Source organism: Desmodus rotundus, chromosome 3, assembly GCF_022682495.2.
Source record: "Desmodus rotundus isolate HL8 chromosome 3, HLdesRot8A.1, whole genome shotgun sequence".
Classification (NCBI taxonomy): Eukaryota; Metazoa; Chordata; class Mammalia; order Chiroptera; family Phyllostomidae; genus Desmodus; species Desmodus rotundus.
In genome coordinates, this window is record NC_071389.1 from 103,390,416 (window position 1) to 103,406,586 (window position 16,171).

A 16,171-nucleotide genomic window follows, 5' to 3' on the forward strand; every position below is an offset into this window, starting at 1 on the left:
GTGCCCAAGCAGGGGATATGGCGGGGTTTTATGCACCAAATTCTGCTTGGCTCCCCTCATGGGGCTAGGGATTGGTCTCCTGGAACAAAGCGGCCGTCTATCATTGGTGGTTCCCTGGTTTGACGTCAGCCATCTCTTCCAGGTTGTAGTTCGGCTTCCATTTTGTCCTACCCCGCCCATCCTGACAAGTACGTACCTTTGACATTCAGAAAGCCCAAAGATTCGTGCATATCCAGATGGCCAACAGACATATGAAAAGATGCTCAGTATCATTAATCGTCAGAGAAATGCAAATTAAAACCACAGTGAGATAGCACTTCATACCTGGCAAGAATGGCCATCATCAATAAGTCAAACAGCAAGCGCTAGCGAGGATGTGGAGAAAGGGGACCCTTGTGCACTGTTAGTGGGAATGCAGACTAGTGCAGCCATTGTGAAAGCAATATGGAGATACCTCAAAAAATTAAGAATGAAAAAAATAATAAAAAATGGATCTGCCTTATGACCCAGCAATTTCGCTTCTGGGAATTTATCCAAATAAACCCAAAACACTAATTTGAAAGAATATATGCACCCCTATGTTCACTGCAGTGTTATTTATAATAGCCAATATTTGGAAGCAGCCAAGTTCCCATGAATAGATAAGTGGATAAAACAACAGTGGTACATATACACAGTGGAATACTACTTTTCCATAAAAAAGAAGAAAATTTTACCCTTCATGACAGCATGGATGGACCTAGAGAACATTATGCTGAGTGAAATGAGCCAGTCAGAGAAAGACAAATACCATATGATTTCACTCATATATAGAATCTAAAAGACAAACTGAACTAACAAGCAAAAGAGAGACAGACTTACAGAGAGCAGATGACAGTTCTGGGGGGAACTTGGAGGGGTGGAGGGTTAGAGCAAAAAGGAAACAAAACTCATGGACATGGACAACAGTGTGGCCATTGCAGGGGGAGGGGGTGGGTGCAGGTGGAAGAGGGTATTGGGAGGATAAATGATAGTAGAAAAAAATACAGTAAAAAATGAACTATTAAAGAAAAAGATTCATGCTGTGGCTGATGTAGCTTAGTTGGATGAGCCTCATCAAGAGATCCAAAAGGTCACCCGTTCAATTCTGGGTCAGGGCTCATGCCTGGGGTTGCAGGTTTGGTTCCCTGAGGTGTGTACAGGGTGGGAGGGCGACAACCAGTTGATGCTTCTCAAGTCAATTGTTTCTTGCCCTCTCTTTCTCCCTCCTTTCCCTTCTCTGTAAAATAAAAAATAAAGAAAAAGGCTCATGCAAAGTATTGGTATGCCTTTAGAACTTAATACATGGAAGTTGTAAAATTTTATGCTAACACATACAAATTCTAAAGATTATTTTTTATTGTAAGTATATGCTTACATAAATGCACTTTAATGATTTCACATTGAAACAGTCTAGATGGAAATACCAATTCTAAAATTTTTCTTCCTAAACATTGACATTTTTCCCTAAACAAAACCAATAAAGGATTCAAGTGGGATGACACTGTTGATGCTGGCTGCAGCAGGAGGGCAGGATGACCTGCTGAGGCTCCTCATCAGGAAGGGAGCCAAAGTGAACGGCAGACAGAAGAATGGGACTACCGCCCTCATTCACGCAGCTGAAAAGGTGGGTCATTTCATAAACTTACAGGAATTCCTGCCTCTGGACTTAAGAATGTTTTTGTGATAAAATATACCAGTTGGACAGTCAACTTAAAAATTATATTTTAGTCCATCTAAGACTTGTCATGGATGGATTTTTTTTTTTATCAACAGTAGTACTTTGCAGTTGAATTTTCAAAACGATTATTTAGTTGGAAGTGGTTTGTATTGAAAACGAACCTCTGAATAATATACCAAAATCAATTCAATCTTAGGTCTTTTTAAAAATTTTTTCCAGTTGAAAGTAATTGTTCCTTTTGGTGAGTATAATTAAAGTGTTCCCATATATATCTTTCTAAAGGGTTGCTATGCAGTGGTTCTTATGTAGAAAGCAGTGGTTAAACTTCAGACTGAGGTTGCTGGCACCTCCCAGCTCTTCCAGGACCCTGCACAGTAAAGAAACAGGAAACTGCATTCATCTACGTGCTTGGGGTAGAATTTTTTTCATGATCACTAAAAGTTTCAAAACATCGAAAAATATCTTAGTTTGAAAGAATTTGGAGAACTAAATTTGTTTTTTTTTTCTTTAATAGAACTTTTTAACTACAGTGGCTATTCTTTTGGAAGCAGGAGCTTTTGTAAATGTTCAGCAGAGCAATGGTGAGACTGCTTTAATGAAGGTAAATGCCTCACATGTTCACTTATCTCCCTCCATCTCTGAGATGTGTGTGTTGGGCCCTCCAACTGCCATGCACTGTTGGGGGCTGGGGACATGATGGGGAACAGGGCAGTCTCTGGACTGGCACATGACAGACGAGTGGGAGAAGACAGACCATCAGAGAACCGCATAACATTTAGTGTGATGAGTGATGGGAGAGGAATAAGCATGGAACTAAGGAATTACATCAGAATCCAGACCAGGCTAAGTCCTGTGGCTTCCAGACAGCCTTAGGGTGGCTGTGTTATGTGGCCACACTGTCACTGTCACTGTAAAGGGGATTAGACTATGCCAAGGGGAACTGGAGTGGGCTATACACCAGAGCCTGAAGAAATGGGGAAGTGAAAGCTGTACTCTGGCTTTTATTAGCGAATGCATCTCTTGAGCTTCAGATTCCTTCCTGTGTTCAGAATAGTAGTTTGTAAATAGACTTTTTGTTTTATTGACTATTTAGAGGAAGAGGGAGGAGGAGAGAGGGAAACATCAATTTGTTGCACATAATCATGCATTCCCTGGTTGATTCTTACATGTCCCCTGACCAGGGGTTGAATGCACAACTTTGGTACATGAGGACAGTGCTCCACCACCTTAGCTGTCTGGCCAGGGCCACGCAGATAGTTTTGAGTGTAGGGTGTTAAAGCCTCCCATGCACTCCTGTATTATCCTTCCACGTTTAGCAGTTTTGCATTTGTGTGTACAAGGGCAGATTCAGCATGTTCTATCTGGCCTGTTCCTGGGGCAGTTTTAGGTTCCTAGCCTAAAATGCTGTTAGAACACAGCAGTTCCTGGTGCCTAGTAGTGGTTTAGTTCCCTGAGTGGAGGCTGTGCTGATCCTCCCTAGACACAGCTTTTTGACCTGTTGAGCTGAGTTGGCATTTGCCTGCAGTTTGTTTCAGCCTTCTTTCATGAGTCAGTACATGAGCGTTGGCCGCGGCCAGGTTATCCATGGGCTCCCAGAGTCTGCTCTCTAATCCATCATTCCAAAGGCCTGGCCTATCTGCCACTTCAGTGTTTTTCCCATCTTAGGGTTTAAACCCCGTTCACTGCTTGTGTTTCTGTTTCACTTGTGGCTCTTGGAAATGTTTATTTTGTTAAGGAGTCCTACTTTTCAATGTCATTTTTCTGTTATGTACTTGAAATACTGCCGTATGTTTAGAGCAGACATGGCACAACTTTATCTTACTGAGAAATCACCAGGTGGGTTCTAACCAGATACTCCAGAGTGGGCTTTAAAGTGTGTCATGGCACTGCTCTGGAATGCCTAAATTCAGACTTGTCTGTGCTTACTAGTTTCCTTTAGGGCAGGTACTAGGAAAATTCTGAAATTTTGTGATGCTGAGAGGTGCTTTAAATTCCCAGGGCTGACCCCCCCCACCCCCCCAAGAGTGAAGCAGGCTTTCTCCTCTGGGTGCCTCTGCTGAGGTGTCAGCCAATAGACAGAACATGGATGGAGAGCAGAGATTAGAAAGGTCCGGTGTTTCTTCCAGTTTGGGATAGAAATATCTTTTTCAAAGTTGTCATTTCCCAAGGAATCAGTCTCAAAAGGAATTGAATGTAGCACACAGATTTCTGTACTGGTCCCTTCCTGTTTATGTAACTTTCTAACACTCGGGGAGACCCAACTCCAGGGTCTTTCCAATCTTCTTTCCCTCTCTTCACAAAGAGCTCCCAGGCTGGCTCACGTGTGGAGAAAGGGAAAAACACTGACTGGTATTTATTTTACAGTTAAGTAATTATTAATCCTTTTTTTGGATGTAGGCCTGTAAAAGAGGAAATTCAGACATTGTACGACTTGTCATTGAATGTGGAGCTGACTGCAATATTTTGTCAAAGCACCAAAACAGCGCGATGCATTTTGCGAAGCAGTGTAACAATGTATTGGTGTATGACTTGCTGAAGAATCATTTAGACACGTAAGTGTGCTATAACTGTGCCATGGGCATGTCACAGGACCAGACATAGCGAAACTGGGCTGGTCTGTATCTACCTGCTTAGAAAAAAGACTGTCAAGTGGAAGTCCCTTTGGGTTTCTGTTCTCAGAAGATCACAAAGTGAAGTGGCATATGAATTATTTCTCTTCAAGCACTGAGGTCTTAGAAACTATCAAAGTTAACATCATCCTATCCAGGAGTATCTCCTTAAAATCTTGAATTTTAGTTCATTGTTGTTTTACTTAATGGACACAATTTTTAGAGCACTTTCAAGTTCACAGTGACATTGAGCAGGAAGTACATTTTTCCAGAGGGCCCCTGCCTCACACAACAGCCTCCCCTACCATCAACATCTCTGACCAGACTGGTGCAATAAACCTACCTGGACAATTACCATTTGAAATCCTTAGTTTATGTTAGGATTCACCTTGGTGGCATATGTTCTATGGGTTTTGACAAATGTATAATGACATGTTAGCCTCAGTGCCCTACCTACTGATCTCTCCCTTGCCAGAAAACCCGGACAACCACCGATCCTTTCATTGTCTTCATAAATTTTGCCTTTTCTAGAATGTTATGTAGTTGGAATCGATACAGTATTTAGGTAGCCTTTGCTAAATGATCATTCCATAGTCTGGATGCATCTATTTCATTCTCTTTCAAATAAATTCTTAATCATTTATTTTCATGTCACAAACAGTAGCTAAGAAAAGTTAAGCATTTATTGTTCATGCAATAGGGACTATAGGGGTATACAGTCTTGGGCAGGAAGAGCTTCTTATCCTCATCCACCATGCTTAGAATGTGACTTGGATCCTTCATGTCTGTGAGAAAGTGAGTAGAAAAGTAAGGTAAATTTTGGACAAGAAGCAAAAAAAAGGGCAAAGATCAAACTGAAGGGATGTGTGTCTAATGAATGTACCCCCTTTAACAGCCTCACCCAAACAGTAATATTTTTTTAAAATCTTCACCCAAGCTTATGTTTATTGATATGAGAGGGAGAAACAAAAACTGGTTGCTTCCCATACATGCCCTAACTGGAGATCAACCTACAACCTACACATAGGCCCTGGCCAAGGAACAAACCCGCAACCTTTTGGTATATGGGACAATACTGTAAGCAACAGACCCACCCAGTCAGGGCCCAAGCAGTAATTTCTGTATGACTTTGGCTAGCATTTATGTCTGCAAGGAGTCCTGGAAAGCCAACATGTCTCGATTTGTTCACATGAGTAACAAATTCAGAGAGCTTGCAAGGTGACCTGTCTTCTTGTTTGTGTGAGATGGAGGGATTCCTAGGATGCTGGACTTACCTCCTAAAACCAGAATATTTGGGGCAAACCACATGAGTTACCTTGCTGGTGAGATAGTGTAAAAACATTTTACTGCTCTTCTGCAGTCATAACTGAAACTCCAGCACCCAAAACATAGTTCAGTACTTTGGTTAATTCTGACCAGAGCAAACCATGAAAGGCATGTCAATGCACCTTCCCACATTTGCAGGAAGAGTATGTCTTCTCCTATTTCCAAAGAACTGAGACAGAAGTACAGTGTTTTGATCCATGCCCATCCCAAATGACTGTGAAGTTCAGGCTGTGTGAGAACAGTATAAAAGGGAGCAAATGGGCAGTGTAGTCCAGGTTTACAGGAAGAATTATTTCATTTACACTGAAGTTCAAAGTACAGCCTGTAGGAAGCTGATGGTAGAACTGTTCATGTGGACATTCACCTCAGCAAGTTAGTTATCGTGAGACTAGAGCTGAACAAACAAGAAAAAGATCCTTGCCAAATTGTGCCAAGTAGGGAAAAAAACGAGCAAATATTTAAAAGGAGAGAGAGAGAGAGAGAGAGAGAGAGAAGATGCTTATATACAGCTTTTCATAATGGGACTTCCAGCCAGGATGGAGGCATAGGTTGCCCCTTGCACAACCAAAAAATAACCAGAACAGCTAGAAAATCAAACTGAGTGGAAGTCCAACAACCAAGGAGTTAAAGAAGAAATATATATCCAGACTGGTGGGGGCAGGTGGAGACAGGCAACTGGGGCAGAGAAGACTTAGACTTGCGGCATGGTGTCCGCTGGAAGACTACGTGGTCCTGCATTTGCGTGTAGATACACCAGGAGGACCAACTGGGGAGGAAGACAGACTGCACAACCTAGGGTTCCAGTGCATGGAAATAAAGCCTCAAAACCTGACTATAAAAACCCAAGGGAGCTGCGGTGGCAGGAGAAATTCCCAGCATAACAGGAGAGTTTATTGGAGAGACCCAGAGGGTCCTAGAACATACACAAACCCACCCACCGGGGAATAAGCAACAGAAATGCCCAGTTTGCTTGTGGGTAGCAGGGGAAGTTAGTGGAAGCCTGCAGAGAGCTAGGCAAGTGGCATCGTTTCCTCTCAGACCCCTCCTCCACATACAGTGCCACAACACAGCTCTGGCTGGTTCCCAAGGTTCTGCCACTTACTGTGTAACAGGCGGCAGAGACAAAAATAATATGGCCCGGATGAAAGAACAGATCAAAGCTCCAAAAACAAAATGAAGCGATGAAGAGACAACCTACCAGATGCAGAGTTCGAAACACTGATAATCAAGATGCTCACAGAAATGGTTGAGTATGGTCGCAAAATAGAGGAAGAAGTGAAGGGTACGAAAAGTGAAATAAAGGAAAATGTACAGGGAACCAACAGTGACCGGAAAGAAACTGGGACTCAAGTCAACAATTTAGATCGTAAGGAAGAAAATAATTCATCCAGAGCAAAATGAAGAAACAAGAATTCAAAAAAAAAAAAAAAAATGAGGAGAGACTTAGCAACCTCGGGGACAACGTTAAACATTCCAACATCCAAATCATAGTAACTTGAAAAAATAATGGAGAACTTCCCGGGAGTCCCAGAAGATCGGACAGTCCCAAGGAAGCACACACCAAGGCACATCATAACTAAATTACCCAAAACTGAACATAAAGAGAGAATCTTAAAAGCAGCAAGAGAAAAGGAGAGCATTACCTACAAAGGAGTTCCCATAAGACTATCAGCTGATTTCTCAAGAGACCTTGCAGGCAAGGAGGAGCTGGAAAGTATATGAAGTCATGAAAGGCAAGAACCTACATCCAAGATTACTCTATCCAGCAAAGCTATTGTTTTGGAATGGAAGGGCATATAAAGTGCTTCCCAGATAAGGTCAAGTTAAAGGAGGAGGAAGTCATCCTCACCAAGGCTTTATGATATGAAATGTTAAGGGGACTTGACTTATCCAAGAAAAATGGGAACAGTAAGATAACAAACTCAAAACTATCAACAACTGAACCTAAGAACAAAACTAAGCAAATAACTAGAACAGGAACAGTATCACAAGAAAAATGGGAACAGTAAGATAACAAACTCAAAACTATCAACAACTGAACCTAAGAACAAAACTAAGCAAATAACTAGAACAGGAACAGTATCACAGAAATGGAGATCACTTGGAGGGTTATCAGCAGGGAGGGGGAGAAGAGAATAGGGGAAAAGTTACAGGTTATGAGAAGCATAATTGGCAGGTACAAAATAGATAGGGGGAGGTTTGGCAGGTACAAAATAGACAGGGGGAGGTTAAGAACAGTACAGGAAATGGAGAAGCCAAAGAACTTAAATGTACGACCCAAGGAGAAGAACTAAGGGGGTGGGTGGGGAAACACTGGTGGTAGAGGGGGATTAGGAGGATAAGAAATGGGAAAATTGTAATAGCATAGACATTTAAAAAATGTTAAAAAATGAAGCCCTGACTGGTGTGGCTCAGAGTGAGTTGGGCATTGTCTCAACAAAACGAAAGATGTCTGATTCAATTCCTGGTTAGGGCACGTGCCTGGGTTGCAGGCCAAAACCCCAGTTGCGGGTATGCAAAGGGCAGCCGATCAATGTTTCTCTCCCTTCCCCTCTCTCTAAAAATAAACAAACTTTGTTTAAAAAAAAAAAAAAGCAGTTAAAATCAAAACAGAATTAGCGCTAATTGTTTTATTTGCTAAAGCAAGCACTGTTAACAGGAAGTGTGTATGGCAGTTCTTGAATTTATATTTTAAATAGAATTCTCATTTTCCGTTCTCCAAATTGATCATTCATTTATTAAAAAGATAGTATTGAGCACTGTTTATGCGCCAGGCACTATGGAGAGGGCAGTGACGGGGAAGGCTTAACCTCGTGGAACCCAAATTCCCAGGAAAGGACAGACAGTGAGAAAGCCAGGTGGCACATTGGATGCAGGCAAGCAGGAAGAGGAAATAGGTGGTTTTTAAGGTTGATCTGCATTCAACGGTAATAATTTTATGGCTCATGATTATTTTTTCATTAACAACTCTGCATACTTTCTGATTAGACTTTCAAGGGTAGCAGAAGAAACGATAAAGGATTACTTTGAAGCACGCCTTGCTCTACTAGAACCAGTTTTTCCAATAGCATGTCATCGTCTCTGTGAGGGGCCAGATTTTTCAATGGATTTCAATTATAAACCCCCACAGAACATACCAGAAGGTAAGCCTATGTTTTCCCTGAGTCTGAAATGTGACACTATAACTATTAACTGATTTTTAGATTAGATAGATCTTTAAAAAAATTCCAGCCCTGGCTAGTGTAGCTCAGTGGATTGAGTGTCAGCCTGTTGACCAAAGGGTCGCCAGTTCAGTTTTCATTCAGGGCACAGGCCTGGGCTGCAGGCCAGGTCCCAGTGGCGGGCTTGTGAGAGGTAACCACACGTTGATGTTTCTCCTTCCCTTCCCCTCTCTCTAAAAGTAAAATCTTTTTTAAAAAGTTCCATTAGTATCAGTAAGTACATAAAATAGTTAACAACAGCTACTTTGGCAGAAAAAAAAAAAGAGACCAGCTGATACCTACCATCCCACAGGACTTTGAAGGGTCCACAGAAAATTATGGTACAACTTGTTTAAAAAGTATGGAAGTTGGGGTTAATAATTGTACTCGTTTTTTAGATACTGAGCCCAAAATCAATGTTTTACCTGAATTTTTATTATTGCTAATAATCTTGCCGTTGATGTCTGCCCTTTGATAGCACGAGTTATAAACTTCAGTTCTGCCTCCTGGCCTCTGCTTAGGAGCCGCTTTGCAGGTAGCGTGACTGTGCTTTCTCTGGGACACAAGTCCAGAACCTTTCAGAAGGCGGAATGTTGGCCTGAAAGTAGGAAGCTGAGCTCTGGCTTTGTTTTGTTTTGATTAAATAAATAAAACCCTGCCACCCATTAAAAATCTATATGAGGTCTGTCCCGAATGTATTCAGCCATGTAATATGAAATAGTGACATTTATTCAAGATACAAGAAACACTACATGGGGTGATGCGTCAGTCCACTTCAAAGTAGGCACCTTGGGACCTCACACAGTTCTCCCAATAGCCATCAGCTACTGCATCGTATTTTCCCGAATCTCATCTGTGGTCTGAAATCTCTTCCCTTTCAAAGGAGATTAAAGGTGATTTTAGTTTGGGGAAAAGCCAGAAGTCACAGGTGCCAAATTTGGGCTCTACAGGGGCTGAGTCACCTGGGTGATGGATGTTTCACCAAAAAACTCTGCACAAGACATGGTGCGTGAATGGACACGTTGTTGTGATGAAGCTGCCGATCACCAGTTGCCCATAGCTCCAGCCTTCTGAATCATCCAAATAGTTTTTGCAGAGGAATGTTCAAGCATAATGCAAAATTTGAACAAGTGCCTCAGTCATTTTGAATGCAATGGCCATACAGTACACATGCTCAGTCAGTGGCATGTACCGCCTCCACTGGCTAATACAGTGAAGGCAGTAGCTACATGCCACTGTACATGCCATCATCATTGTTCACCCATGCACATTCCAGTCCACACTCTTTGGCTGCCAGGTTACGTGCATGTTGCACAAACCTTTATCTTTATATTAACAATGGCTGGACTTTTTCCAGACAGATATAATTTATTTTTTAAATCTAGTCTTGTCAATTAAAGACAGGCATGCATTCATAACTGGTGAACTTGGCATTGAGAGTCATGATTTTGACTATTTAAGCAGACATTTCACATTATAAAACTGGAGAACAATCTTGATGGGAGAGGTATAAGGTGTGTGCTCTTTACCCCTGGGACCAAAATAAATAAAACAAATGGCTCTTTATGGTCTTTTAGGAGGAAGTCTCCTCTTAACATTTTTGTCGTATTATTAAAAAATATAGCTTTTCTCAAAGTGAATCTTGCCAAATATTTTGGACATTCAATGACAGCTTCAATTCTCATGCTTTTTTTTCCAAAATAAGTTTTTGCTGTTAATCACAAAATTTGGAAAAGACAAAACAGTATGTGGAAGAAAATGGAAAATCACTCAAACCCACACCCAAACAGACCACTGTAGGATGTCCAGCAGTTTGTTTCCATAGATATTTATGCATTCAGCAAATGCCACTTTTAATATAGAAAAAGCAAGTTTTAAAAAGTCTGTTCCATGAGCTATCAATAGAACAAAAAATAAAAAAGGTGGTGTGGTTTGGAAATTGAAGGGCTTCTCCACCGGGGAGGAGAAGGTGGGCGGGGCAAGTGCACAGAGGCTAGCTTGGGCACTTCCATGTACCACATTGTGCTACCCCCACCCATGCTTCGCCTCTGGGGCTCTAGAAGGTGGAGTTTCAAGGATTGGGTTAAACTCTGTGTTTGCATCTCCCTTGCTCAGGCTCTGGCATCCTGATGTTCATTTTCCATGCAAACTTTTTGGGTAAAGATGTTATTGCTCGGCTCTGTGGACCGTGTAGTGTACAAGCTGTAGTTTTAAATGATAAATTTCAACTACCTGTTTTTCTGGTAAGATTTTCTGTGATTCATTACTGAAAAGTACATTCTTTAAATTAAAAGATAACTTTAAAAATGCTATATTTTAATGAAATCTTAGTTATAATTCTGTAAACCTGTTGTTTGAAATGAGGCAGTAACCCATAATCATCCTAAATTTTGTCAAAAATCTTCCTAAATGTTTGATACCTGAACCTTAAATTGTTTATCATGTCTTAAAATTAACATTCAGAATATAAATTCAATTTTAAATATTATGCCTTTTCCCATCATCATGATTACAAACAACATTCATTTGAAGGAAATTCAAAAAGAAAAGTATGCTAGTCATGTTATAATTTTTACTTTTATTACATAAACATTTAAAAATAACTAATCTACTAGGTGCTATATACATTCTTTTTTAACGTAAAAAAACTCTTGGCCCACACCATGTGACTCGGTTGGAACATCAGTGCATGAAAAGGTTGGAAGTTCGATCCTTAGGGTACATATCTAGGTTCCAGGTTCAATTCCCAGCGGGGGCGTGTACGAGAGGCAATTGATTGATGTTTCTAAAATCAGTGGTAACGTATCCTTGGGTGAGGATTAAAAAGAAAATGCTCCTGAAGAACCTTCATACATGATTCCTTGGCCACATTTAGAACTCTTAAGATGAATTAATAAGCAAAATTAAGTAGTTATGAAGACCTTTAACATTCTCTAAATATTTGGATATTGTTTTGTCACTTGTATCTTTTTAATAAATTAAAGGAAAAGCAAAGAAATCACAGCTTTGCCTCATGAATTCAAATACCAAACTTGTAAAGAGCGGGTTCTAGTCTCTTTAGATAACATTACACTATTAGACCTGGACTAACTATAGATGAAGATGTTGGAAAAAATACTGACCCTTTCTTGGTCTCCTCCCCTAGGATAGCCATTTTGTTTACTCATTCAGCCCTGTTGCAGGCCTCAATAAACTCTTCATAAGGTTGACGGAAGCACCCACTGCTAAGGTGAGAAGCTTTTCCTCATATTCAGTGTTCCTACTTGAATTGCTCTAGATGACTTTATCCTGTGGTTTCCTGGTATACCTCTCCTAGAGACCAGTGCTCCCTCAGGTAGCAGTCTGTGCGACGTGCCCCATCTGAATCTAAAACATGACGGATGTATACACGTACATATGTGCTGCATCTATGTAGTCTGGGTTGTCTTCTAGGCTTTGGTATTTACAACAAAAGTTTAGATTATGACTATTTTAATTAAAACATTGAAATGCCTAATTTATAACTACCTAATTTGAGAATATGAGGGGAACTACGTTTGTGCTGATCCTCATGCCTTGTTTTCTTTTTATAGGTAAAACTGCTAATAGGTGCGTACAGAGTGCAACTACAATGACCAACCAAACAACGAATCAGGAAGGACTGGCTTTCAGACCTGTGCACTGCTAAATACTCCCTTTACAAGCAGTTTGAATTCTTGGCACTGCTAACACTTCCAGATTTAAAGTTTCATCTGTAAACCTCATGCAGTTTGCACTGTTCTCTAAGACAGAACAGTGTGTTCTATACATCATAAAATACAGAAATGTACATACTTTGTGCCAGCTTTCAATAATCAGTGTTGTGTCCAAACTGCGTATTTCAGTTTTCCACAACGTGGAATGGTACATATGAGGGTTAAGAAAATTTTTAGCTTGAAATTCTCTACTACCCTAGGTGAATCTGTGTCCCCAAGCATGAAATTGCCACCCTTGAAGTTTGAGGGAAGTGGTCTATTTGTAATATGCCACACATTCCAAGTTGGAGGTGACAACTTTGTATGTTTCCAGTTATCCCTTATTTGAAGAGATAAGAACCTAAGAAATAGTCCACCAAAACACAGCGAGGCCTAAAAGGGAATATCCTTCCTGTAAACACTGGGTTGGTCAACTGAGCTACACCAGTAGGGCTCACGTGGGGTTACTGTTCCTGTGGCCTCTTCCATAGGTCTGACTTTTGCGTCATTTTAAGAAATATTTGGCGAACTAATAAATCAATCTCAGTATAGACTAGGGAAATGTATCCTTATTTCCTGGTTAGTTTTATAATTCAGTTCTAATTTTAATGAAAAAATTTCAGAATATCATATATTAGACCCATGTATTATGTTTATAAATTAGACATTTTTACTTTACCGAGTAAACTGCCCTTCTTTACAGTTTCCTCAAGAAAACACCATAATATTGGCCTTCCCATTTTCTTTTGCTACCCACCTTGTTTTGAAATACAATGTATATTGTAGTTTTTCAGCTAAATGGTGGCTGCGGTTGGACTCCTTCAACTAGATTGAATTTTTTGCTAGTACTGTATCCAACTTCATAGCTTTCTAGAAAAAAGGTAAGATGTGGGTTAGCTTGGGTTGGCAATGGTGCACACAACAGGAACATTAAGGGGAACAGCAGTACATATAAGAGAAATGGGCTTTTAAAGAAAATTTCCATTATGTCCAAATCCTACCTAAGATAATTCTACCACCATACAAGAACATTTTTTTTTCTGTGCCTCCAGATTTATTGGGAGAATAGTGTATTAATTTCACCAAAAGCAAATGATAGAATCAAATGGGCTCTGAGAAACCATTGGCCAGGGTTAGAATTCCTGCAAATTCATTGTACAAATCAGAAGTGTAAAAAATACAACTTTTCTTTTTTTAAAGCTGTTTAGAATTGAATTCATTTCTCTGTCATAATTCTCAAGACCATTGCAAATTAAGTGCTTAAAAATACAAGAACATATTAAATGAGCACACTATTTATCAGGAGGCATGGCTCTCTAGGGTGGTAGAAAGCAAATAAAGCAATAGAAAGCAAATAGAGAATCTGAGCACAATTCCTTTAGGAGTTGAGGCAAAGAAATAAGAAAGCTCTGTAAAGTCAGCAAGGGTAGAATGTGAAAACAGGTGAGTTATTTTAACTGAAACAGGGAACATAAAGGTTTAAGATCACTAAAACCTTGTCTGTGTCAACTATCCACCTTGTGACAGGTATCACAGTAAACTGTGAACAGTGTGTCTATTAGAAACATGAGTCACACAATTTAGTACAGTTGTTGTGCTCAGAACTATAACTTCTCTATAGCAGGAAAAAAACATATTTGTCTCTGAGTGGGAAGTACTGAAAGTTGTGGTTTGTTATATGTACAAAGTGTGGACAATGATTTCTCTGGAAATCAAAGCAATCTCCTTGTGTAAACTGTATATGCTACAGAACACATACCTGAACTGGATCATCTTGGACACAAGCGAGCTCACAACTATAAGCCAGCCATCACAACTGGGAGGCATTACACTGTGGCCTGACTCCCTGAAAAGCAGCCAGTTCACAGCTTTTTGCTTCAGTTTTATCTTGAAAAAGAAAAAGAAAAAGAAAAATCACTCCTCCGCCATTACTCCTTTCCAGTGTATCATACATAAGGACATATACTCAACTTACTCAATTAGATTAACTTCCTGACTATACCATTCAGATGAGTGTGGCTGTAAACAGCGCATTACATTCTTTCGTTTGCAATACCTCATACCAAAAAAGAAGTATCTAACAACACTCACTAAATGATGAACTACAGTTATTAGATGGGGGTTTGGTTTCAGTCCAGGAATGTGAAGTTTTTCAATTTCACACTATATCTTCTCAAGTCACTCCCATCTGAATTCTAAATTTGTAGAATTTATTCAGTGGACTGTCGGGAGGTGGCAATTTCTACTTAGCCTTAACAGTTACAGGAGAACTTACTCTGAAAGGGTCTCAGAAAGCATTTACCATGTTAGTCCAATCTGAGTAAAATCTGAGAGAAACAGGAAAGTACAAGGAGACTCAGCGCAGAGCAGAGAAACAGAACACACAAGGTGGGGCAAAAGTAGGTTTATCACTAGTGGTTCACAGTAGAAATGATACAGTAAGTAGTAACCAGTAATACAACAATAAACTAGCAACTGAAACCTGCTTTTGCCCAGGTATGTATACACCAAAATAGCAGTGACTTAGGAAATGAGAACTTTGAGAATCTCAATTTTCATACAGTTAATATTGCACAGCATAATATTGGTAAAACCCTGGAATCAAACTTGGATGGGTAATGGAATCCACCTTGTTTCCTCCATTCTGTGCTGACCTGAAGATATAATGCACCTTTTCCACCCAGTCTGGGATTTTTAGGCCTGGCTTTTTGCTCTCCATACATAGGAGCCCTACTAGTAATTAGGAGTTGACAGTGAGGGTTCACAATTCAATCAGGAACAATTAAAACAAAATTGGGAAGTAGTTATCTGTCTGTAACCCAGAGCTCCCACAAGACCCCCAATTGGAATCTAAACCTAGTATCTGGCATCATTTCAACTTGTAAGAATATAATTTCTATTACTCTACAACATATTATCTCTGCCTTACTCATGTGACCCATTATTTACTTTCCTTGAACCAAGACATATGCTTTATAGTAAAAATATGGTTTTTCTCACAATGGTGCCAAATTTCACGAGTGGTCCATTATCTTTGGGACTGACCAAAATTAAGAGATTACATGAGATGGTGAGTCCCTCCAATGGTTCACTCTTTACTTGTGGGCTGCTACCCTAATATTTCCCAAGATTAACCAGCAAAACACCACAAAGAGTAGGTACACATCTTTTGTAAAGTTTGCACTATTCCAGATATCTTTCAACCTGTGATGTCTAATTTTTTAAGTGTCAAGTGTTACTGCTCATATCCATACATTGCTTAATATGGTAATAAACTCAAAAATGAAATACAATTGGTTTTCTGGCTTTTCTCCTGTATAATCACACGCATTTTGTTAATAAAATAAATCTACTGAGTTAAGAGCAGCAGACCCCAAAATATTCATGAACTGAATTAGTCTATTTGAACTATAAAATGTCCTTCAGTAATTAATTCACTTCTAGAACTGGCATTTTGTTGGGAACTTACACAGAGATTAAGTACCTGAAGGGGTAAATATGTTACTATTGAAGAGCAGTGGCTCCCAAACACAGCTGCCCCCCTAAGTAGAAATGAGAATGCTCAGGCAGAAATCACATACAAGCCAGCAGGGGTCTGCTCTTACAAGCCCTCCAGCGGCCTAC

The 16,171-nt window shown here is 40.1% G+C and overlaps 1 protein-coding gene across 3 annotated transcripts in view; it reads left to right on the forward strand.

Annotated features, from left to right (window-relative positions):
* MPHOSPH8 (M-phase phosphoprotein 8) overlaps nt 1–15,840 on the forward strand; it is an 89,843-nt gene extending 74,003 nt beyond the window's left edge. For 2 of the 3 annotated variants that reach the window (XM_024580775.3, XM_045188079.2), the window contains exons 8-14: nt 1,505–1,645; nt 2,214–2,300; nt 4,097–4,251; nt 8,623–8,777; nt 10,950–11,077; nt 11,980–12,063; nt 12,407–15,840. In XM_024580775.3, the coding sequence (XP_024436543.2) occupies nt 1,505–1,645; nt 2,214–2,300; nt 4,097–4,251; nt 8,623–8,777; nt 10,950–11,077; nt 11,980–12,063; nt 12,407–12,448 (792 nt within the window). In that variant the 3' untranslated portion in view covers nt 12,449–15,840. Of the gene's footprint in view, nt 1–1,504; nt 1,646–2,213; nt 2,301–4,096; nt 4,252–8,622; nt 8,778–10,949; nt 11,078–11,979; nt 12,112–12,406 lie in introns of those variants that run through there. The other variant, XM_024580774.4, reaches the window with a different exon arrangement.
* The last annotated feature ends 331 nt before the right edge of the window (nt 15,841–16,171 follow it).